The 26733-nt window shown below is 37.6% G+C and overlaps 1 protein-coding gene across 6 annotated transcripts in view; it reads left to right on the forward strand.

Annotated features, from left to right (window-relative positions):
- Nucleotides 1-26733, forward strand: part of GABRB2 (gamma-aminobutyric acid type A receptor subunit beta2) — a 250025-nt gene that overhangs the window by 119039 nt on the left and 104253 nt on the right. For all 6 annotated transcript variants that reach the window (XM_005599237.4, XM_001503408.5, XM_070232965.1 and 3 more), the window contains one exon: nt 8056-8138. In XM_005599237.4, coding sequence (XP_005599294.1) covers nt 8056-8138 — 83 coding nt within the window. The remainder of the gene's footprint in view (nt 1-8055; nt 8139-26733) is intronic.

Here is a 26733-nt window from a genome sequence, read left to right on the forward strand (position 1 = left end):
AGCTGGCTTTTTTCCATTTATATCCAATAGGTTTTCTAGGGGTATTCCCCATTGTAGTTAATAGCTAGCAAAGCCAGATATTATGAGACTTGTCTCAGTTGTGCTGAGTCCGAAGGATGCTTATAGTGGTAACATTTACCCGCTCAGGTCCCCCACTCCTCCAGGGAAGGCTGCATACCTGAGGCTTGCTCCTGGCCAGCTGTGAAGTGCTGCAGCCTGTGAAGGTGGCTTTTTTCTCTCTAGAGAGGAATTTTTTCATCTTCTGCTCAGTCAGGACTGTCCCTTGTTGTGAGGGTTCTTTTTATCCAATTTTCAGTTCTTTCTCAGGGGTAATATTTCTAAGAATAGTTGTAACTTTGTTGTGTTCATGGAAGGAGGTGAGTTCAGAGTCCACCTACACCACCATCTTGACCTCCATTGAGCCCATATCTTCTTTATCCATTTATTAGTCAATGAACACTTGCGTTGCTTCCATGTCTTGGCTATTGTGACCAATGCTGCAATGAACATAGGGGTGCACAAGTCTCTGAATTGTTGATTTCAAGTTCTTTGGACAAATACCCAGTAGTGAAATAGCTGGGTCATATGGTATTTTGGTTTTTAATTTTTTTAGATATTTCACCCACTGTTTTCCCTAGTGGCTATACCAGTTTGTATTCCCACCAGCAGCGTATGGGGTTCCTTTTTCTCCACATCCTCTCCAACACTTGTTCTTTTTTGTCCTGGTGATTGTAGCCATTCTAACAGGTGTAAGGTGATATCTCATTATAGTTCTGATTTACCTTTCCCTAATGATAGCTAATATTGAACATCTTTTCATGTACCTGTTGGCCATCTGTATATCTTCTTTGGAAAAATGTCTGGTCATATCCTCTGCCCATTTTTTGAGCAGGTTGTTTGTTTTTTTCTTGTTGAATTATATGAGATGTTTGTATATTTTGGAGATTAACCTCTTGTTGGATATATGATTTCCAAATATTTTCTTCCAGTTGGTAGGTTGCCTTTTCATTTTGTTCATGGTTTCCTTTGCCTTGCAGAAGCTCTTTAGTCTCATGAGGTCCCATTTGTTTACTTTTTCTTTCGTTTCCCTTGCCTGAGTAGATAAGGTATTCAAAAAGATGCTGCTAAGACCAATGTTGAAGAGTGTACTGCCTATATTTTCTTCTAGGAGCTTTATATCTTTAATCCATTTTGAGTTAATTTTTGTGTATGGTGTGAGATAATGGTCTGCTTTCATTCTTTTGCATGTGGCTGCCCAGTTCTTCCAACGCCATTTATTGAAAAAATTTCCTTTCTCCGTTGTATGTTCTTAGCTTCTTTGTGGAAGATTAGCTTTCTGTATATGTGAGGTTTTATTTCTGGGTTTTCAGTTCTGTCCCATTGATCTGTGTGTCTGTTTTTGTACCAGTACCATGCTGTTTTGATTACTATAGCTTTGTAGTATATTTTGAAGTCAGGGATTGTGATGCCTCCAGTTTTTCTTTCCCCCCTAGGATTGCTTTAGCTGTTCAGGGTCTTTGGTTGCCCCATATGAATTTTAGGATTCTTCTTTTTTTCTGAGGAACATTGTCACTGAGCTAACATCTGTGCCAATCTTCCTCTATTCTATGTGGGATGCTACTACACTGTCTTAACAAGTGGTGCTAGGTCCACGCCCAGGGTCTGAACCTGTAAACCCTGGGCTGCCAAAGCAGAGCACTCAGACTTAACCACTATGCCATCAGGCAGCCCCAGGATTCTTTGTTCTATTTCTGTGAAGAATGTCTTTGGGATTCCAATTGGGACTGCATTGAATGTAGAGATTGCTTTAGGTAGTATGAACATTTTAACTATGTTTATTCTTCCAATCCATGAGCATAGAATATCTTTCCATTTCTGTATGTCATCATCAATTTCTTTCAATTATGTCTTATAGTTTTCATTGGATAGGTCTTTCACCTCCTTGGTTAGATTTATTCCTAGTATTTTATTCTTTTTGCTGTGGTTGTAAATGGGATTGTATTCCTGAGTTCTCTTTCTCATAGTTCATTATTAGAGCATAAAAATGCAACTGATGGCGCCAGCCCTGTGGCCGAGTGGTTAAGTGCATGAGCTCTGCTGTGGCAGCCCAGGGTTTCGCTGGTTCAGATCCTGGGCGTGGACATGGCACCACTCATCAGGCCACGTTGAGGCGGCGTTCCATATGCCACAACTAGAAGGACCAGCAACTAAGATATACAACTATGTACCAGCGGGGATTTGGGGAGATAAAGCAGAAAAAAAGAAAAAGATTGGCCACAGTTGTTAGCTCTGGTGCCAATCTTTAAAAAAAAAAAATGCAACTGATTTTTGTAAGTTGATTTTTTACCCTGCATCTTTGCTGTAGTTGATTATTTCTAATAGTTTTCTGATAGATTCTTTAGGATTTTCTGTGCATAAAATCACATCATCTGCAAACATTGAGAGTTTCACTTCCTCCATGACAATTTGGATACCATTTGTTTCTTTTTCTTGCTTAATTGCTCTGGCCAAAACCTCCAGTACTGTGTTGATTAAAAGTGGTGAGAGTAGGCACGCTTGTCTTGTTCCTGTTCTGAGAGTGGTGACTTTCAGTTTTTCTCTGTTGAGTATGATGTTGGCTGTGGGTTTGTCATTTTGGCCTTTATTATGTTGAAGTACTTTCCTTCTCTACCCATTTTATTGAGAGGTTTTTTCATAAATGGATGTTGGATCTTATCAGATATTTTCTCAGCATGTATTGAGTTGATCATGTGGTTTTTATTCCTCATTTTCTCACTGTGGTGTATCACATTGATTGATTTGCAGATGTTGAATTATCCCTGTGTCCCTAATGTAAATCCCACTTGGTCATGGTGTATGATCCTTTTGATGTATTTCTACGTTTGGTTTGCCAATATTTTGTTGAGGATTTTTGCATCTATGTTCATCACTGATATTGGCCTGTAATTTTCCTTCTTTGTATTGTCCTTATCTGGCTTTGGAATTAGGGTGATGTTGGCCTCATAAAATGTGTTAGGAAGTGTTCTGTCTTCTTCAATTTTATGGGATAGTTTGAGGAGGATAGGTACTAAATCTTCTTTGAATGTTTGGTAGCATTTTCCAGAGAAGCCATCTGGTCCTGGACTTTTATTTCTTGGGAGTTTTTTGATTACTATTTCAATCTCTTTACTTGTGATTGGTCTATTCAGATTCTCTATTTTTTCTTGGTTCAGTTTTGGAAGGTTGTATGATTCTAAGAATTTATCTTTTTCTTCTAAATGGTCCAATATGTTGGCATATAGTTTTTCATAGTATTCTTTTATAATCCTCTGTATTTCTGTGGTATCTGTTGTAATTTCTCCTCTTTCATTTCTAATTTTATTTGTTTAAGGCTTCTCTCTTTTTTTCTTAGTGAGTCTGGCTAAGGGTTTGCCAATTTCATCTTCTCAAAGAAACAGCTCTTAGCTTCATTGATTCTTTCTTCTGTTTTTTTGGTTTTGGTTTCATTGATTTCTGCTCTATTTTTTATTATTTCCCTCCTCTGCTGACTTTGGGCTTTGTTTATTCTTCTTTTTCTAGTTCTGTTAGGTGTAGTTTAAGATTGCTTATTTGAGATTTTTCTTATTTGTTTAATGTGGGCCTGTATTTCTATGAATTTCCCTCTTAGGACTGCTTTTGCTGCATCTCATATGAGTTGGTATGGTGTATTATCATTTTCATTTGTCTCTGAATATTCTTTGATTTCTCCTTTAATTTCTTCAATGATCCATTGGTTGTTCAGTAGCATGTTGTTTAGTCTCTACATATTTGTCACTTTCCCAGCTTTTTTCTTATAGTTGATTTCTAGTTATATAGCTTTATGGTCAGAAAAGATGTTTGATATGATTTCAATATTCTTAAATTTATTGAGACTTGCCTTGTTTCCCAGCATATGGTCTATCTTTGAGACTATTCCATGTGCACTTGAGAAGAATTTGTATTCTGCTGATTTTGGATGGAGTGTTCTCTATATTAAGGCTATTAAGTCCATCTGGTCTAGTTTTTCATTTAGTTCCACTATTTCCTTGTTGATTTTCTGTATGGTTCATCTTTCCATTGATGACAGTGGGGTGTTAAGGTCCCCTACTATTATTGTGTTGCTGTTAATGTCTCCTTTTAGGTCAATTAAAATTTGCTTTATGTACTTTGGTGCTCCTGTGTTAAGTGAACATATATTTATAAGTGTTATGTCTTCTTGGTGGAATATACCTTTTATCATTGTATACTGTCCCTCTTTGTCTCTCATTGTCTTTTTTATCTTGAAGTCTACTTTGTCTGATATAAGTATGGCAACACCTGCTTTCTTTTGTTTGCAATTAGCTTGGAGTATCGTCTTTCATCCCTTCACACCAAGCCTGTGTTTGTCATTAGAGCTAAGATATGTTTCCTGGAGGCAGCAAATTCTTGGGTCTTGCTTCTTAATCCAGGATGGCAAGATTTTAATTCAAATTTTCAGTGGCGACCAAGTATTGGAGAATATATGTGACTTGTCCCAGGTCACTCATCCTGGTCTGTATTATCAGGATTCCAAATGAATTATTTTGTCTACAGAATTTCTGCCTTAATCCAATAGGAGATACATCAACTTGCAAACATTTGTAATTTTTTCTTAGTTTTATAAAGTGTGTGATAGCATTAAAAAAAGTAAAACACTGGCATAAATATGAATGTTGATGATGTGAGGAAAACACATTTTTCTACTTTATTTTTAAAACATGAGTAAAACGCATTGCTTATGCAGTAGCATTAGTCAATTAATTTTTCTTCTTCACAGCACTAGTATTCACAGCACTAGTTCACAAATGTTAGTGAATGTCTAGTTTCCATGAATATCTCTCAGCAGCAAGTGTGAGCCACAACCTATAGTAGTGATTCCAGACTTCACTTCACCTACAGTCAGGCATCTGTTTATGACTCTCTTTTTGTCATATGTGTGCCCTTGAACCTTTCATGACCTTTGTGTTCATTCCATCAGATGAAGCGAATTTTCTCTGGTTTCTCAAGATGAGGATTATTTCTACTATTTTACATAAATAGCATGAGTGCTTAGCATGACCATAATGTACCTAATTTCATTTCCTTTATAATTTCTATTCTGCAGAATACAGGTTCCTATATGTTAGTGGCAATATAGGTTGTAGCTACGTGTCAAAAAAAAAATTGATGGACCAGTGAGAAAATCAACCAAGTACACATAGTCAAAATAGCCATTTTTTAAAACCTGAATAAAGATAAAAAGTGAATGTTAATTTTTATAGAATTTTAAAAATTAATAAATTTCATCAAAAACAGAAACAATCAGTTTGATAATAAGATAAACTTTGGTACTACTTATGTAATGTTAATTAAATGGATTAAAATTTATTTACTTTTAAAAATGAGAGGAGAGTAGATCTTAAAAGTTCTCATCACAAGAAAAGACATTTTGTAACTATCTATGGTGATGGATGTTAACTAGATTTATTGTGGTGATCATTTTGCAATATATACAAATATTGAGTCATTATATTGTACATCTGAAACTAATACAATGTTATCTGCCACTTATATTGCAATAAAAAGTATATATTAAAAAAACTCTAAAACCTAAGATACATTATAATTTTAAGGTAAAAAAAGAGAAGTAATGCAATAAAATAATCCTCCAAATAAAAATACTTATAATGAGCAAAACCAACTGCTTGCCTCTTTATAATTCATGTATTTATTCATTCAAAAAATATTGATGATAATCTCACAGTAAATAGAACAAAGTCTGTGCCCTTAAGTAGCTTTAATTTTATTGGTAGAAATAGACAGTTCTTAAAAAAATAAATAAGCAAGATAATTTTAGATTGTGATAATTACTTGAAGGAGATAGATAAGACTGAACATTAGTTAAGCAGCCACTTTGGGTGGGCTGCTTGGGAAGGACCTCTCAGAGGAGGTGATTTTTGCGCTGATGGATCAGAAGAGGGGTCTCTGTGAAGATCAGGGGACACATATACTAGGCAGAAAGAACAATTGTGAAGGCTGGAAGATAGTGAGTGAGGACAGGATATGAGATAATATTGGGAAGGAAAGGCCAGATTATTCAGAGTTCAGCAGGCCATAACCAAGACTTTGGGTTTTATTGGAAGAGTCACTAAAAGTTTTAAACAGAGGAGTATGATCTATGTTTTTGAAAGATCTCTGTTGTGTGGATAAGGCATAGTAGGGAGGCAAATGGAGAGGTTGGGAGACCAAGCTACTGTGGTAGAATAGAGGAGAGGCAGTGGGGCCATAGACTCTGAGGGATGCAGTGGAGATGGAAAGGCGTTGAAGCAGAGTAGCCAACAGATCTTGGTGAAGGAAAGGAAGGAATCAAGGATGAACATTGGCCCTAGGATCCTCTCTTATAACTAAAAAGGAAAACAGAAATTAACAGAGCATAAACCTTAATGAAGCAGTAATCAAACTGCAGAGGCATGAGCTGCTTACATTAAGTTAATCACTTATTTCCATCCCACTACTGAGGAGAGGGCCTCTCACACCTAACTGAGGAATTCCATAGACTCAGTGCGCCTGGATTCCTTGTCTGAGCGCTACCCAAGACTTTTTTGATGAAAAACATCTAGCTGTAGACTGTTTCTCAAGCTGGGGCTGCTTCTTATTTCTCTGTTCTCAACACATAGGTAGTACCCCTCAGGGTAGAGTAAACCAACGTTGGTCAAATTCAACATCAGTTCTACTCTTCATTTTCTTCAACAGATGTAAAGGCCTACTATGTGTCAGATACTCTTTTATATTCTTTACATAAATTATCAATTCTTGCAGAAACCCTGTTAGGAAATTGTTTTTATTGTTGTTAATAATATCCCCTTTTTACAGACAAAGAAACTAAAATTGGTTAGGAGACATTAACCGTCTTGATGTGAACCAGTCAGTGAGGCAGAGTTAGAATTCATACCTATGTCTGTTGTATTCTAAAACTTGGTTTTTTTTCATGACATTATGCTGCCTCGTTGATCAGAAAACGTCTATTATGGGCTGGCCTGGTGGCGCAGCGGTTAAGTTCACATGTTCCGCTTCTAAGCGGCCCGGGGTTTGCTGGTTTGGATCCCGGGTGCGGACATGGCACTGCTTGGCAAAAAGCCATGCTATGGTAGGTGTCACACTTATAAAGTAGAGGAAGACGGGCATGGATGTTAGCTCAGGGATAGTCTTCCTCAGCAAAAAGAGGAGGATTGGCAGCAGTTAGCTCAAGGCTAATCTTCCTCAAAAAAATAAAAAGAAAAAAAAGAAAACTTATATTAGTAAATCATTTAGGATTGTATGTTTTTTGACTCCTTCTAGTAGGTCTTCAATAGAGAGATTAGTGAAAAATGATGACAGAGAAATATAAAGACATTAAAGGGGCATATTCATTTCTCTGTGATAAAGTAATAAAGGTACAAGTATTCTAGATAAATAACTCTACCAGCTCATGGGAGGAAGGTCTCTAATAGATCATGAGAATATCAGATTACTCATGACAGAGCAAATCAGGTGATAGATGAAAGACTGATTGTGTGTTGTGTTAAAAACACTTGCAAAGTAATATACTATGCGTAGAAAGCTCAAAAATGATGGATCAAAGCCAAGATTGAGTGAAGATTAGATTTTAGGATCTTGCAAAGGGAAAATAAGACAAATGTGAGTGGAAGAGGAGTATCTATGTCAGTATTCTCAATCAATTGTGAAGAAAAGAGCGCTGGGACTGCCCCACTCCACCCCCAAACATCCTTGAACATGGGAACTGCCCACTTACCAAATACTCCCAGGTGGTTTTGGTACAAGTAGGTAATAGACCACATTCTGGGAAAATACTGATTTAATCAAGTCTCTTTATTTTACAAATCAGTTTGAGGCTCATAAAGGAAAATGGTTCTCCAAAGGTGCAGCACACTTTTTTCACTACAGCTTAAACTAAATCAGTCTCTTAGGCCCAGTTCTGTCCTCTTTGAAACTTGGATTTAATTTTTCTAACTCCAACCGTGGACCAGCTAACAACATATATCATTGCTATTTCTCTTCTAGAATCACAACCACAGCTGCCTGCATGATGGACCTAAGGCGGTACCCACTGGATGAACAAAACTGCACCTTGGAAATTGAAAGCTGTAAGTTTTCCTGAGAATCCAGCTAGACTGAACTCTGCTTTAAGTTTCTCGTTAGGCAGAGGCCTCCTACTCTGGTTTATGTCCAGACCACAAGTCCTGCAAAGTTTCTGCCAGCACACTAAATATGGTGGAGGGAAGCTCTCACAGTATCTTCCCTCAGTGATGCTGTCACCCCCTTTAATCTCATCCCTAACTTCCTGGGAGAGATGTTTAGGGAAGAAGTAATCTAGCAATAAAAGGAAGATGCTAAGAGCCTGGAAGGAGACCAAGGGCTATTCCAGGCATTTAAAGTATGTAATTGGTGCAAACAGCTACAACAGACTTGGGAAAATAGGTGGAGGTGGCAGGGTGATACAAGATGTCCTAATTTCTTTACTTCTCAAATATTATCTCTTTGCAATTGCAAGGTAAATGTGGCCTTCTAGATTAAATAAAACATTTATACAGTGTGGATTGGTGGGATGTTTTTATTTTTGAGAGATTATTTTCAGTGTCTTAATTTGTTCTCTGTTCTTTGCGGAGGCTATCTGATGAGCAAGATTGGTGTACCTCCGTGTATTTATTCTTTTTCCTATGCTGACCTGTTTTGCAATGTTGTTGCTTTTCTAGGCCATGATTTCAGCATCATTTTTGATGATTCGTTCCCATGTCCTGTTGGGTGGGCTAAAACATTGATTTCATAACCTCTCTCTGTTTCTGAGGTCACACAAGGAGGTCGTTTGAGGCGGAATTGGATTTTGAATCTCTTTTCTCTGTCAATTCTTAGCAGTGTTTTCATACCGCATCCCACCAAACAATTGGAAGCTGATGATATTATATCCAGCATTCTAGATAATGAGGAACTCGACTGTTGTGCAGATACTCTCTGCCTTTGTGAGGAACTCTAGCAAGCAATGTAGTGCTAAATCACTGCTCTGAGCAGAAATAAGGCGTTTGTGACACAGTGTGGATATTTTAGCCCATTTCAAAAAAATAGCTTCCAGGGATAATTAAATTTACATGCATTTTTTGAAGAACCTAATTTCATACTTGTATTTCCAAATCATCAATATTTTTCACATTAGATCTTGCCATACTATTTAATGAAATTGGTCTATAGGATTTTTATGATTGCTTTTATGTAAATATCTTTGGGATAACTTTGCATTTTCATAACTTACAATACAGTTTAGAGTGGAAAAAAAGTTTTTCAAAGTCCAAATTCTTTGATTGATTCAAATTATTGATGTAATTATATTTTGGAAAAAATATGTTGCTGTGTACCACTCATGAATTTTTGTAGTAAGAGCATTTTTCAGGCTAAAATTTAACTGGAATTTTAATAATCATAATTGTACATGGTTAAAGAACTTGCACTTTTTCAATTTCATTTGAGCCTTCCAAAACTTTCCAGGTAACTAAACCAAGGCCCATTTATTTTAAGGATCTGATGCCTAAGGACATAGCACCCAAGTGTTTAGTGTAATTAAATTATAATTCTGACCTGAATATTTAATAACTAATATGATAATTCCTTAGAATTTTAAAAAGCTTTATAAAGGGGTTTTTACGTATCTCATTTCAATTCACAGTTACCCTGTTAAGTGAGGTAGAATAGAATTTTTCCAGCTTTATGGAGATATAACTGACATTTAACATTGTGTAAGTTTAAGATGTACAATGTCTGGACGATCTATCTATTGTTGAGAGTGGGGTATTAAAGTCCTCAACTATTATTGTATCCTGTTTATATCTCCTTTTAGTTCTGTTAGTATTTGCTTTATATATTTAGGTGCTCCAATGTTGGGTGCATAAATATTTACTATTGTTGTATCTTCTTGATGAATTGACCCCTTTATCATCAAATAATGATCTTCTTTGTCTCCTAGGGGCATTTAACTTAAAGTCTACACGGTAGATGTTAATATACCTGTCTTTACAACCAGGGAAACAGACAGAAAATGATAAAGTGATTTGCCCACGATCATGCAGCCAGTGAGTGGCACACAGGCTCTTGCTGATGTGGTAATCAATAGCTGATTTATCTTAATAAAGCCACTGATTTTGGAAAGACTAGATTAAGAGGAAGATTCCCTATTCTAAAAGTCAATGGGAAAGAGCCCATCCTTATGAAAACTCAGGGCTTATTCATATTTAGCCAGACAGCAAATCATTGTTACAGAGAATGAAACATGATGCTATATTAATAATGTACATGATATCCAGGTCCTGTTGTTATAACTAGGTAGTTAACTAACTAAGCATATTAAAATGAGTTTAAAATCCTATCTCTTAAACAACTAGCTCTGAAGTTGATGCCTGACATTCCACCTTATTCATTCATTCCTTTCTGTTAAACAAACTCTGGGCATTCATTCCTCTCCCTCCCCACCCCCCTCTCTCCTGTGCCTTCCCCTCCTTCTTCTCCTTAGTTTCCTTCCTCTCTCTCTCTCTCAAATGCAAAAGACATGATAGTGTCTAATAGTGACATTGCTAAACCACTATCATCCTGTCTCCATATTAATAATTAGCATAGGGGCCGGCCCCATGGCTGAATGGTTAAGTTTGCGTGCTCCTCTGCGGCGACCCGGGGTTTCGCCGGTTCGGACACCAGGCATGGACACGGCACGGCTCGTTAGGCCATGTTGAGGCAGCATCCCACATACCACAACTAGAATGACACACAACTAAAAATATACAACTATCTACTTGGGGGATTTGGGGAGAAAAAGCAAAAAAAACAAAAATAATTAGTATATTGGTTCTATTTCAGAGAGGATAATAAAACTATTCTGCGCAGCTTGGAGTAGGGAAGTATTAGGATTGACTTATTCTTTCATTCATGAATTCATTCAATAATTGACTCATTCATTTAATAATTATTGAGAGCTGATTATTTATAAGACATTGTAATAAGCTCTAGAGGTGTAGTGGTGAACGAAAGTAGATAATTTCTCTACTTTCCTTTATTATGATGAAGGTAGGTAGGTATTATTTAAATAAATACATATAAGAAGATGAGATTCTATTAGTGAAAAGTGCTACTAAGATGAAATATTTAGTTCTATAAAGCCTTAAAGAAAGACTATAACAAACCTTGAAATAAAAATTCTAGAAGGTTGATATGGACTATGCTTACTTCATAAATTTTCCTAAATTTAGAGGGATGGAAAAGTTCTGTAGAATTAATGAAATTTGCTGAGCCAAATGGGCCCTGATAATATTTATCACTATTCAGGCAATGAAACTGACTTGCCAAAATAAAATGGAAACGTTCATCCCCTGGTGTTTCCAGTACTTTCACTTAGAGCCAGTTCTCCTCATTTTTTACCTATATGCTCCTGTTATCTGTGTGGTTAGAGGCAACTCATCATATGTTGTCTATATACTATGTATATATACCATCCATGTGTATATCTTGTCTATATCTTTCTCTGAATCTTTCAGTCAGATTGGAAAAGGGATACTGGAACATTCACCTATATTTCTATGGAAATGTCACCCTAACAGCACCAAATGACAACAAAGTTATGTGCTAGCCTATATAAACAAAGTTCTTTTGAATGTTCTTGCTATTTAGGAATAAGATGAATTCTAATAAAGAAATAATGAACTATCCCAGGTGTACCAATGCTTGGAAAAATCTGATACTGCCAAATATAATTTAAGAGTATCAGGACAAGTCAAAGATTTATTTCCTTTTAAAAATATATGAAGTTCTAATCACGTCATAAGGACACACATTCTATTATACTGCAAGTCCACTCAGTATGTTCCATTCAGAAATGAAAAGTAGTGAAAGAGGGGTGGGGGAATGTTACATATCTTGGAAATAGAAATAGTTAGGGCTACTCTGTTATATTCTGAGCCAGATCAGCTGCCCAGTGCCAATGTCAGCTACTAATTATGAGGGATAAGCAGGGTACGCCTCCTCAGAAGGGTTAAGGCCGTCTTATACAGTCCTCAACCCCACTTCCAGGTTCTCCTCTTGGGACATGTGACCTGCTTGTTTGCAAGGGAGTATGGAATTCTCTGAACTAGATACATTGACAGGCTGCTCACGTTACTAAAAATCCAGAGGTTCCTTTTTTTTCTCATTTGGTTGTGTACTTTTATCTTAGCCTGTCACTGGGTAAGTTGGACTGGACAGGCTAAGTATCTCAGAGAATAAGTTTAGTGCTCTCATTCTCAGCATTGTTGGTTGTTCAGTCACGCTCAGCCTTCGTACAATCTACAATGAATTTGAGGGTGTGGAGCTTTCTCGGTAGCTCTCTCACTGGCAACTACACAGGGCCATGCCAAGTATATACTGAGACAGCTGCTCAGGCACCTCCTTTTAGTATCTAAAAAAAATTCTTTTAAGATCCTTTTAGGATCTTAAAAAAAAGAAAAAATCCTATCACTGCCTTGGTGGCAGCGTCAGAAACCAGTTCTTGCCGCCTTCTCACAGTCACTGTTGGGAAAGTCACCCTACTAAGCTGAGCCTCAGTTTCCTCAAACGGGCATAATAATATCTATCACATAAGGTTGCTCTGAGGATTAAATGAACTAATATAGACTAATATGAACTAATATAGATAAAGAATCTAGCACTTTGTTTCAAACATGGTAGACATCTAATAAACAGTAGCTTAAGCAATTAATAATAATTACTATAATAACACTAATTTTCATTATCACATTTAAAAAGTCTCATACTGCCACAGATTTGCCCTAATTATGAGATCTAGTAAATCTAGCCAAGGAGAGACCCAAAGCACAGCACTATTCTTTTCAACCTTTGTAGATCTTATTCAGGCCCTTGCTTTTGCATTCCAAGTAAGTCTCATTATCTGTAGGGCTATCTACTTCCTTGTAGAATGTCTCAGCCAGCTGTGCCTACAGTATAAAGTGCAAATTAATTTCTTTTACTTCATCCGAAAGGAAAAAAATTAATAGTAGCTTCAAAACCCAAAGAAGAGTTTTTCTTTTTTTGGTGAGGAAGATTGGCCCTGAGCTAACATCTGTGCCAATCTTCCTCTTTTTTGCCTGTGGAATGCTGACACAGTGTGGCTTGATGACCAGTGCTAAGTTTGTGCCCAGGATCTGAACCGGTGAACCCTGGGCTGCCAAAATGGAGTGCGCAAACCTAACCACTATGCCACCGGAGCTGGCCCCTAAAAAGAAATATTTAAAAGCTCTTTGACATCTGTACTTGGATGAAGTGAAAGGACAATCCATTTTTAAATATAATCTATTCATGGTTTTGTTAACGTTTAAACTGGCCAAAGAGACAAATATCACCCACCGACCATCGAAAGCCTCTATGGTCAATGCAGCAAAAGGTCCCTGTGAGTGTGAGAATGTGCTGGAAGAGGCATCTCTTCTTCCAAGAAATATGCACCATGCTTTAGGAAAGCAGAAATTATAAATGTGCTTGTTGTCATCTTAATGAATTCCAACTTGAATATCACATAAAAACATCTTGCTGTTAAGGTATTGATGGAATAAAGGCTCTACTTTTTTTCAACAGTTTCTTTCAAATTACCTTATTACAGACTGAGAGATTGATACATTTAAGCAGCTTGAAGTAGTGAATCCAAATTTACTACGGCACAGGACTAATGTATTTTGGATCCAGGTTAGGCTATGTATTGGTCAACATTTCAGTAGATATACATAAAGTTTTTTTTTTTGAGGAAGATTAGCCCTTAGCTAACATCTGCGGCCAATCCTCCTCTTTTTTGCTGAGGAAGACTGGCCCTGAGCTAACGTCCATGCTCATCTTCCTCTACTTTATTTGTGGGACCCCTGCCACAGCATGGCTTGCCGAGTGGTTTGTAGGTCTGCATCCGGCATCCAAACTGGCAAACCACGGGCCACCAGAATGTGGGAACCTGACCACTGTGCCACTGGGCTGGCCCCTACGTACAGTATTGTTAAGAACTTAGAGAAAAAAGTGCACTGTGTTCCTCCATTCCTAAAGTGAAGATTGATGGCACCTAAGAGTACGTCAGTAGATTTGAAATACCTACTACAGAGAAAGTGGTGATCAGACAGGGTTCTGAGAGGACGTTTGTTGAATACAGGTGTTGTCTGGTCTGGGTTCCTCAAGCTAACTAATTAGGTCACTTAGCTTCTTCAAGCTATTGTTTCTCATCTCTACAATATTTTAATTATATTATAGTTATAGGTAATGAGAGAATCAAGACAGAGATCTTTGTGCAATGCTTGGTACTGATATTTCCATGAGTAGCAACTATTAGCATTATAGCATCATTATTATCATTACCAAATTACACCTGGAATATTGTGCTCGGAGTCACAACATTTTAAGAGGGGTATTTAGCAATCAGAATAAGCAAAATGTGAATGCTCCATAAACCAGGCAGTGTGAAGAATCAGTAGAAGACACGCGTGGGAGGAAGGGGACATTTACCTCGAGGAAGCGAAACTTAGGGAGGGAGAGGGGCAGTATTTGAATGGGATAACTATTTCAAATAACTGCAGATTTCCTCTTGAGAGAGCAGGCTATGTCTGCCCTAAGGGCAAAACTAGACTAATGGTAAAAGATGCCAAAAGGCAATTTGGGGCGGAAATATTAAAAAAAGAAAAATAGTTCATAAAAATCCGGTAGGTTGCTGTACGCTGTAAAACAATTTTCTGGGAAAGAAAGAATTCTTGTGTTAGGCAAGTGATGGGATTATATGATTTATAAAGAGCTCTGGGTTGATAGTTACTTGGCACAAGCAAAAATATGTAGGATGTTAGTGAAAGGACAGTTAGGCAAGCACTGGTGTATGTGAGGATGCAGATCTCATATGCATGTACCTCTGGGAGCAATGCTATTTAGGAAAAGATGAAAATCACATCCCCGCTAAGATTTTAAGTTGATTGGTGTGTGTCTCTTGCTGATGGTCTGTTATTATTTAGCTAGCAAGGTTTCTTTTCTCAGATTTTCCTCCCAGGAGTACATCTTACAGTTGAATGTGTAAAGAATAAGGCTAAGACCCCCCCATTTTCCTGTCTCTCTGAATAATCTAGAACCCCCTCAAGGCTTTTGATCTCCTTAAGGCTTTAAAGAATCTTTACAACAGGAGAGAATGTATGTGTACATGTGTCCGTGTGTGGGGGTGGTGATGTTAGGTAATGAAGCTACCCGGTATTTTCGGTGTTGTTCGAATTATTTCAAGGTAGAAAAATATTCCTGTGACATTCCAGTGGGACTTAGTCATAATTATTTATCTAGGGAAAAGCAAAGAGCAAATGCTCCATGGTGTCACTGCATACCAATTTAATTTACGTCATTGTCCTATTTTGATCATTTCTTTAGTTCTATGTAGTGTTGTGGAAGTGAGGGATCTGTCTTCTGTCCTTGCTGCGTGGAGCTACTTTGTTGGAATGCGTTCTAGGTTTAAGAATTATTAGTCCCTTGTGACACTAGACAAGTGCTAGGGTGTGTATTTAGAACCTGTGGCACCTCACGCTGATATTAATTGCTACCTTCATGTATATCTGGACTTCATGACTTCTGTCCTTTCAATTCTTCCATCATGAAAAAGTAGATTAATGACTTGGATATAAAGGGTGCACCTTGATATTGAGTATGAAAAATGAAAATAGTGAACTCTTTCCATCTAAAGCTTTTTATCCACCAAATAAAGAGAATTTTTATTTTTTTACTCACATTTTTCATGTTTTCTTTCTGTAGTCTCTATTTTCTCCTTCTGGGGTTCCCACTAGATAGATCTTGGGTCTCCCATATCTACTTGCAATGGTTCTGAAATAAATTTGTAGATTATTATCTTCCAGGTTACTAAGAAGTTATTTTATTCTAAAGAACTTATTAGTAGTAAGTATTCTATTTTAGCCATCCTGTTTTCAGTTTCTTCCTTATTCTTTCATCATACATTTTTCATAGTCACTGTTCTCTTACGGAATGTCCTTTTTATTTTAAGGATATCAATCTATTTTACAACTTTTCTTCTGTGCTCTTCATCTTTCTATTTCCTTTTGTGATGATGTACATTTGTCTCTTGTGATCTTTGTTTTTTATGCTGATGGTTTTCCTTATGTCTGCTGATCTTGGCATCAATTCACATTTGTAAATAAAAGGCTAATTTGACCAGAACAAGGTACTAATATAGGTTTTCTGAAGCGATGCGGGTTTCCTCAGCACTTTTATGAGATTGTTTCCGTAGGCAGTTTCTTTCCTGAATCGGGCAGGGCAGGAGGAGAACGGGCATCCCTCTTTAGGAGAGTGGGCCAGGACCTTTCATAGGCAACCAAGACTCATTTGAGGCTTCAGCACCTTAGATTATTTCACTCCTTCATTCCTAGAAAGAACTGATGGAACTACAATTTATCTTTTGTTTTCTCCATTTGTAGAGGTGAACAAGGCTAGCTGGGGCTCTGTTCTGATTCTCTCTTCAGCCCAATATCTAAACTAGGAAACCAGACAGCCCCCACTTGGTTTAAGGAGCTTTCTTCCAGCATTATCTTGGTTGCAGTCACCACAGCCAGATGTAAGAAAAGCAAGAGGACAGGTCTGGTGCTCCCATGGTGGCTCCCACCCTGTGAACTTCCTCACTGAGTCTGCAAACACTCCAGTGCACAGGTTCTCAAACTTGCGGCACATTAGATCACCTGGAGAGTTTTTAAAAATTCAAATGAATGGGCCACACCACAGACCTATTGAATCTGTAATTTTAAAAGCCCTGCAGGTCATGACAATGAACAGCCGAAGCTGGAAAAGGGTACCCTAGGGCATGGTTCTCATGCTTGAGAGGGCACGAGAATCTCCTGGAGAACTGGTTAAAACAGACGGCCAGGTCCCATCCCTGGAGTTTCTAACTTACTGGATCTGGAGTGAGGCCTGAGAATTTTCATTTCTCATGAGTTCCCTGGTCCTGCTAATGCTGTGGGTGCAAGGACCACACTACTCTGGGGCTTCAGTGGGAAGATGGGCCCTCTCTCTTGCACTTCCCCCTGCAAAACTTGTTTCTCTGTTCGGTTTTCTTTATCCCCATTGTCTCGTCTACATTCTAACTTCTGCACATTTTTCAAAATTAACTGGCCCATTGATGGCATACTTTCCTATTTTATAGCACTGTTACAGATTTTTAGTGTTCCTTCCTTTTACAGTTATTGCTATGACATTCGAGTAAGCAGGAAAGGCAAATATGCCATCTCAAACTGGAACTCTCCTTTTTCATAAACATATCCCATTTTTAACTGCATATATAATTTTCAACCTCATTTTTAAAATTTAAGAGCATATCACAAATATCTTATTTTTTTAGGTACTTTGTTATAATTTGTAGTGTCTGTCTAGTATTCCACTTGTCGCTGAATCATAATTTATTTACCCAGTCCTTATTGTAGAATATAAACTAATTCTACTGTGTTGCTATTTTTAATAATGTTATAATTTGTGTATGATTGAAGCTGTGTCATTAAATCCAATGATGATTTTATATATGTATGCATATATATATGTATATATATGGTTCTTCTGTCCAATATAACATATAATGTTAAATTTAAATTAATTAAAATTAAGTGAAACTTGAAATTCAGTTCCTCAGTCATGCTAGGCATGTTTCATGTGCTCAGTAGCCCCATGTGACTAGTTTCCGCCATATTGGACAGTGCAAATATACCGAACATTTCTATCATCTTAGGAAAGTCTGAATAACACTAATGTATAAGATAAATTCATAGAAGCTGAATAGCTGCAGCATAAAAAATATAAAATTTAAAGTCTTTTGACATGGCTTTACAAGAAATGTGCCCATTTAAACTTCCAGGATAAGAATTTTCTTTACTCTTGGTTTACATTCATAGTGACATCCTGTGCAACTTATAGGTTACGTGGGCAACATTTTTCTAATGTAAAATGAATGGACTAAAAAAAAAAAGAATTTAATACTTAAGGAGCATTAGAATTATTGTATACACTATAGGTCAGCCTTTGAGCCAGTAGAATAGCAATGCAGGATATCTATTTTATAAGTTGTCAATATCTAGGTAATAACTATTTTTCTTCTATTAAATACCATCGATTGTAAGATTCACCATTATATTAATAAGAATAATAAGATCCTATATTGAATGTACTCATCTCTTGGTAAATATACCCTGATTTCAAAAATACTAAAATGTAAAAGGAACCTAAAGTACATTAGAAGTGAAGAAACATAATTATTTTCTTAATTGCAAAAACACCATTATTTTATTATTCCTAAGTGGGCAAACCAAAAAGAAGCAAAATTCATGGTCTTATCAAATTAGTATCTCCCAGTCTCAAGGGTGAAAATCTGACGGCTTGGTTCGTTTTCCTGAATGTACCATTAGGATGTTTCTGACATGCTGTGCAAAGTGGAGCAGTTTTTGAAGTGTGTATGTATGCCATAGTAACTGCTGGCCCAAAGGCTCGAGTGTGAGTAGACTCTATTATCCCGGCAGTGGCAGACTTCAACATGAATTAACAGGTACCTTTGGAATTTAGAGTTTCACATACAGAAGACTTGGGGAGAAATCTTTTAACAGTACACACAATCCCTTATTAGATTTTTGCTCTGTAACATTGAAAGAACTTCAGTATAAACACTATGCAAGAACATTGAACACACTGGCTTCCATCCCTCACCTGTTTTAAGCTGACTTGGTAATTAAATGAGCCCAGAGCCCAAGAGCTGCTCATCCCTCTGACGATGTAGTAAGCACAGCTATGAAGTTTAGGATCCTGTCGGCACAGGCTTGGCTTGCAACTCAAAGAACAGCAAGGAGCAATTACAAGGAAACTGATTCCCCTTATGGGTTCTTAAAAGTGAAGCATTCTCTTAAAGACTAAACGAGTTCCTAAATCCCTCAGGACACTGAGACTTGGGTGACGCTCTGCTCAAAAACCCACATTGTGCATATTTACCTTTCTGAGGGTGACGGCCACCGCCTTTTATGCTTCTAATACTCATTGTTTTCTGCTTTGAAATTGCCCATTAGAGCTAAAAATGCAGTGTAGGTGCTCACTGTACATTATAAATTTTTCTATGGCAAATCTCGTGGCAGGAGGGTAGGGGCAGGGTACAAACTTGTTTACTTGGTTTTTCTTTAGGCTCAGGAAAGGTGCCAAGAATGTCATCATCCTGCAAAAACTGTCTCTTCTTGGCTGGACTTCATTTTATACTTGATCCTAATTAAGGGAAAATGCCACATTTGTGGCTTTCTTAGAGTTTTTAGGGAAAGCTAAAGAGCACTTTGTGAAAGCTGATGTGAGTATCATAAGCCAGAGGCGTAAATACACCCACTGACCTTACCTGAAGCATTTCCAGAAGACTCAAGTTGTTTCTGTTTGATAGTTGCAGCCCAATGTATTGCAACGCAGAATGACTCTTCTCAGATCCTGAACCTGCCTCTCTATGTTACGGCTTGAAGATGCGTTCCTTTCAGGAGGCTTTCAATGCTGCTGATTCGTTTTTGCAAATCGAATATCTCTTTTTCACGATAGCCTCCAAAGTCTACCATCTACCCCGCTCCCACCTCCATTGCAGCTGGTACCATGATTATTATATTTATTGTCATCATGACAAAACCTCCATCATCAACAGTAACTACCATGTATTAAATGCTTGCTCTGTGCCAGACGTTGTGTATATACAGACATGATCTCACCTAAACATCCCATATGGCAGCTACTAATAGTATTTCCTCTTTACAAATGAGGACATGGTGGCTTAGACAAGTTATGTAACTTACAAAAGGCCACACAGTTTAGCAAGAATGTCTAGTTGAAGAAAACAGAATCCAACATAGCTAGTTTAAGCAGGAGACTTATTTGGCTTACAGAAATCTTGGGAGGACTGAAGAAACAGATTTTAGTCTGAGCTTTTCCATATGATTCCCAAAGTCACAGCCTGCCTCGGGATTGGCAAGGCCGTTGCTGCTCCTGCTGGGTTACTGTGACTGCCTGCTGAATAAAGGGGCCTTTGCTCTAGCTGCTAGACCAAAACCACTCTGCTTCTCAGGTAGTCTATACGAATAAAATAGATGTTTTGTGCCACACGTCTCTCTCCACTCAGTTCACTTCTGAATGCAAATCTCCAACGAGTGCATCTGATTGGCAGAGCCTGGATCACATTTAGAGCCATAGACAAGAGTGAGCCTGGGGAAGGTAGTGAGTCAGTGCCCACTATTGAGCAGAGTGGCCAAGCCGAGATGTGAACCCAGATCAGTCTGATTTTAGAGCCCGTGTCTCTGAATGTTATACATATTTGTTCCCTGTTTACATCCCTAACATAAAATCAATATATTTCTCTCTGTATTATAAATGATTTATTTCTAATAATTCTATTCTTATTAAATCCTACCTGCTGAATTACATGCTTTCAGAGGACATTTGTCGTTTTCTTTGTCTTCCTCATATCTCAACACTACATTTGAAGAATCTCCTATGTTAGGAGACAGAGCCCACCTCCCATAACAGAAGTTAAAAAAGCCAGACACACATTCTCTCAGCCTCCCTTGCAACTAGAAGGTGGGCACAAGTCCAAGGTGCTACCAATTGTGTAACTTTGCTTTGGAAATCCGTGCCATGAGAACCAGTGCCTGTGGAACAGTCCAGCCTAAGAAAGGAAGGAGCCATGGCAGAGGTGGGGGGAAGTGTTCAGGGGCACGTGTCGATAGTGTGCACAGTGAGAACTGCGCTCCCTCTACCCAGGGGAGGTGACACTAATAACTTCACTAGACCGGTTCTGCTCTATGATTGTGAACATTGTTCCTGACTTCAGAGCTTCCACACCGGGCTCTCTGGCCTTCTATAAGCTGTGCAATATCAGTTTCACAAATGTCTCTTCTATTTAACTTGACCCAAGTCAGCTTATGTTGTTTGCAGTTGAGAACCTTGATTGCTATGCTTCTTGAAGGAAGGGTTATGTCTTTATCCTCCTATATTGCTTTGCAAATGACAGATAGTCGGGAAATACTTCACCAATTTAATTCGTTTATTTCACCAAAGTTCACTCTAGATCCAGGTCTTCCCAAAACAAAAGAGTAGAATTAGGAATTCCCTGAGTGTTTGCCCCTCTGTTGGAATTTATCACCCTCCTTGCCCCCAAGCTATTTGGCAAGTGATTTCAGGCTGCTTAAATCGAAATATTAGAGGCTTTATGTGAATTGTGCTGTTGCCATATTAGATAGATATAAAATAGACAGACAGATCAAATTTATTGAGCACTTATTAAGTGCTAAATGCCTTACATTCATTGTCTCATTTTATGATGTGAACCTATGAGAACAAGAGATTAAGTAAAGGTCACACACTGAGGCATGGTGTCAGGACTAAATCCCAGACAGTCATCCTCAGAGACGTTGGTCTCAATCAACATACCACACAGAATTAATTTGCTTTAACAGTATACCAGGAAAGGTTATGCTGGGGTCCAATGAACACTAATGGTGGAACTGGGCATTAAAGGGAGAAATTTGCTCTAGTCCCTTTCAGTCCCTGTAATTAAGGAGTGTTTTTACTCTGTTGGCATGTGTATCTTAATATCATAATATCCATAAATGTGTTAAGAATCTCTTAAACCATTGCTAGTCACTTTGTTTCTCTAAAATTTCTTTTCTGACAAACAGAAAGTTTTTAAAACATATTTATTTCTTACTGAAAGAAAACCACTCTTATTGTTAGATTAATTGATTTCAAATGCCCCTCTTTACCACCTTAGAAATAAATATTTATTATGGATATCTATTCTGAAGCATTTTGTTTGTACTTAACTCTCTGACATAAAGTATTACTTCTGTCTAAACTTAATCAAATTTACTGCCAAATGGTAAGGCTTGGTGGACAAAAATGGGAAAGATACATCAAGGATGAGCTGGCGTTGAGTTGAGTGATTGTGGCTGTTCTGAATTACAATGGTATCAGAATCACTTAATAAATGAGCAGAAGACAGAGGTATTATACATTACTTATATATGCAAAAACGTTACTTGAATATGTCTTTCCAATTCTACATTCTCTTATCAGTGCTTTAAGTAAATAAGGGTCATGGTAACTGGCTCCAGTTTTCTGGTTGTGAAGATACATTAGCAGAATATTCCTTAAATTTAACAAAAAGACCCTTTTAGGATTTGAACAAGTATATTCAATGTAATACTAACGATAGTGCCACTTGGAATGCCAGTTTTGTGCTGAGCATTTTGATGAAGCTCTTTACACTGATAATCATTTAATCTCCACAACAGCTCCTTAGGTGGGTACAGTGTCAGCCCTATTTTACAGATGGGGAAACTGAGGGTTAAATAATTTAAAACTCACATTTGGGAGTGGAGAGATACGAAAGTCTAATTACAGAATCTGGTCGTTTAACCGCGCCGGTGGTGCTCATTTATTTAGTTAATAATAGCAATACAGGCTTAAGAACAGACCTTCAAACTGTAGCTGAGAGTCAGTTAAACACGTACTTACTGATACTTTCCTGGGCTTGGGAAACCATGAAAAGAATTGGGAGAAATGATGTAAACAAGGCTCATTCAAGAGTCAATGAAAGAATTTATTACAGGCAAAAGGAGTTTGTGATTCTCATTTTAACCTTTTCTCTCTTCTGGGCGAGCTCCTTTATCAGGTTGGCAATGAAAATGCTTTGTCAGGTTTCCCAGAAAGAAATAAACAAATAATCCACCCAATTCTCCATTGCCAAGTGGGAGATCAATGACAGTCCTGGAGCAATGAGGAATTTCAGTCCCTCTAAGCACTCTGCCCTAACGTATTAAAGTTCCACTGGGCCGTGATCCGAGTAACGCCTACACCAGGAGAAATGGAGCGAATTTACTTAGACTCAGTGTGGTCCTCTGCTTCCTTATAGAGCTAATCTAAATTGTTGTGTTTCAAGACCTAATTTCTGGTATTTTAAGCTGCTTGATTAACATTATATGCATCTATAACTCAAAAGTAAAACCAAAACTATCTAGAACAATATCAGAAATACAATATGGCATATAGAAAAATATTGTCTAAAATTCCCACTCAAAGTTAAGTTTTTCCTCTTTCTGTTTTGGCTGTGGAATGCAGGAAGAGAGGATAGAAGATTAAAAGCTCCTGTTGACAGTCTTTCCTGGACCTTCACAAATTCCCCAAAGAAGCTGTATTAACAATGATTATATTCTTGCAAATCACATTGCCTTGGTGAGAACTACCTCTTGATGACGCAGGGAAGATGTGTGAGGTGGAGTGAGCCTTCTTGGCTGTTGGGCCTAACCATTCTTTACCCAAGATCCAGAGAGGGATGTCCTTGTACCTGTACCAGGAAAAAAAGAGGTTTTTGAATAGCATCAGGGACATTTACCTTGCAGTTTTCTTTGCCTATGATACATTTCCTTCCTTCTTTGCTTAGCTCCCTCCCACTCATCCTTCAAATCTAAAGCGAGAATTCCTTTCTTAGCATAGCCTTCCTTAACTTCCTTCTCTGAGAGTACCCGTGCCACTCCTTCATATCGCTTGTTACAATTGTAGTATTTATTTGTGCTATTTTATAATTAATGTCTGCCTTTCTTTCTTGTATGTAAGCTCCATGAGTAAGTACTGTGGTTATTTTTTTTCATCATTCTGTCCAAAGTGCTGAGTACAAAGCACGGGAAGACTCAGGAGTATTTGTGGAGTGATGAAGGGATGGATGGACGGTTGGATGAGTAAGGAACAGCCAGTCCAAACCATGTTTGTTTATCATTTGCTACATTCAAGGAGCTCTGTTCTGTTTTACCCTCAAACGTGAGCCATCACTACCTCCTCAAGTTATGGAGAGAAGAGAAAGGAAAAATGGGACTACTGGGTTTCATCAACCAGAACCCTCCGAATGTAAAAGATAGCACTTCAAAGGAAATTGGTTTGCCACTATCAGCTGCCTGCTTCCCAACCTTACTAAAACGAGAATAAGTAGCCCCTCCAGTGGCTGATCATGTGGTTTTTCTTCTTCATTATGTTATTTTGGCGGATTATGTTAATTGATTTTGAACAGTAAGCCAATCTTACGTTCCTGGGGTAAGTCTTACTTGGTCTTGATGCATTGTCATTTTTATATGTTGTTGGGTGTGATATTCTAATATTTTGTTAAAGAGTTTTGCATGATGAGGGATGTTGAACTATAACTTTTCCTTTTTGGATGTGCCTTTGTCAGGATTTGGTCCTACAGTTATACTAGCCTCAAAAATGACTGAGGACAGCGGTCCTCCTTCTCTATTTTCTGAAAATGTTTGTTAAGCTTAGTGCTTTTTTCCTTCTTGAATCTTTGATAGAATTCACAAGTGAAGCTATCTGGGCCTAGAGTTTTCCTTTGGGGAAGTTTTTGATAAATTCACTGTCTTCAATAGATACAGGGCTAATCAGATTTTCTGTTTCTTTCTGTGTCATTTTTGGAAAGTTATATTGCTCAATAATTTTTTCTTCTTCTTCTAAGATGTCAGATTTTGGTGGGGGGTGGTCTGCCCAGTGGTGTAGAGGTTAAATTTGCATGCTCCGCTTCGGTGGCCTGTGGTTTGTGGGTTTGGATCCTGGGTGCAGACCTAGCACAGCTCATCAAGCCATGCTGCGGCAGTATCCCACATAAAATAGAGAAAGATTGGCATAGATCTTAGCTCAGCAACAGTCTTCCTCAAGATTTTAAAAAGAGGAAGATTGGCAACAGATGTTAGCTCAGGGCCAATCTTCCTCAGGAAAAAAAATTGGGGCATAAAGGTGTTCATAGTATTCTCTTATTATAATTTTAATGTTCCTAAAATCTGTAATGATAATCCTTTTTTTCATTCTTGATGTTGGTGATTTGTGTTCTCTCTTTTTGTTGATCAGTTTTGCTAGAAGTTTGTCAACTTTTTTAGTATTTTCAAAGAATCATCTCTTGGCTATGGTAGTTTTCTCTATTGTCTGTCTATTTTGTATTTCATTGATTTCTACTGTTTATTATTTTCTTCCTACACTTCCTTCATATTTACTTTACTTGTCTTTTTTCTAGATTTTTTAGGGGAAATCTTGAGTCACTGATTCAAAATCTATCTTCTATTCTAAGGACTTAAGATGCAAATTTCTCTCTAAGCCCTGCTTGATTTGCTTTGCCAAAATTTTAAGGTATTCTCATGGTCATTCTTTTCCAAATATTTTCTAATTTCTCTTGTGATTTCATCTTTGTCTCATGAATGATTTAAAATTGTGTTGTTTTATTTCCAATTAGTTGGAGTTTTACAATATAGTATTATTCATATTTTTAATTTAATCCTGTTGTGGTCAGACAATACATTCTTTATAGTTTCTATCCTTTTAAAATTTGCAGAGTCTTGTCTATCTAGGGTAAATATGCCATGTGCACTTAAAAAGAATGAGTATTCTGTATCTGAACGATATACTGTTCCGCACAGGACAATTAGATCAGGATGGTTAATAGTATTGTTTATGTGTCTATGTCTTTACTAATTTATTTTCTAGCTCTGTCAAATCCTGGGAGAGGGGTGTAAAAAATTCCTACTATCTTTGTGTAATTTTTGTTTCTTTCTTTAATTCTGTGAATGTTTGCCTCAGGCATCTTAAGACTATTATTTGTGGCATACACATTGATCATTGTTATGTCTTCCTGATGAATATTGCCTTTTACTATTATGAAATGTCCCTTTTTATCTCTGGCAATATGCTTTGTCTCAGAGTGTGTTTTATTTGATATTAAAAAAGCCATCTGGCATCCTCATGCTGCTTTTTACATGATTAATCTCTTTCTATCCATTCCTTTTCAATGTATCTGTGCTTTTATATTTAAAGTAGGTCTCTTACAGTTCTCACATAGTAGGGTCTTACTTTTATATGCTCTGATAATCTCTGATTTTTTACTGGATGAAAATGTTTAGATCAGAGATTGGCAAACTATGACTCATGGGCTAAATTCAGCCCATGGCCTTCCCTTTTGAATAGCATACTGCTAAAAATGGTTTTTACCTTTTTTTTTTTTTTTTGAGGAAGATTAGCCCTGAGCTAACATCTGCCACCAATCCTCCTCTTTTTGCTGAGGAAGACTGGCCCTGAGCTAACATCGGTGCCCATCTTCCTCTAATCTTCCTCTAATTTTTTTATATGTGGGATGCCTGCCACAGCACGGCTTGACAAGAGGTGTGTAGGTCTGCACTGGGGGCCCAAACGGGTGAACCCTGAGCTGCTGAAGCGGAAGGTGCAAGTTTAACCACCTCGCCACTGGGCTGGCCCCCAGTTTTTACAGTTTTAAAGAGTTTTGGAAAGGAGTATATTGAGAAACCTTAGACCTGGGCTGTTATTTTGGCCCCACTATTAATTGACACTAAAATTTGACCTCTTTTTCCCCCTCTCCTTCTCTGAATACCCTATTAACGCAGCTTAAAATGGTGTTTCCTTTCTGGGGAATCACAATAACCTGTGATTTCACATACAACCTTCAGTCAACTTTAGAGTCATGTAGCTTTCATATCTTTTTCATGGAAAAAAGAATCAGACCTCCCTGTGAAATTTCATCTTCTTTATTTTAGTCCTTTCTTTTGTCAGTCATGTCTATATCTTGATTCTAAAAAGAAAAAAAAAATCCCTCTAGAAATTATTCCATTAACAAATTTTATAACCATATCACAT

The sequence above is a fragment of the Equus caballus genome, chromosome 14 (genome assembly GCF_041296265.1).
Source record: "Equus caballus isolate H_3958 breed thoroughbred chromosome 14, TB-T2T, whole genome shotgun sequence".
Classification (NCBI taxonomy): Eukaryota; Metazoa; Chordata; class Mammalia; order Perissodactyla; family Equidae; genus Equus; species Equus caballus.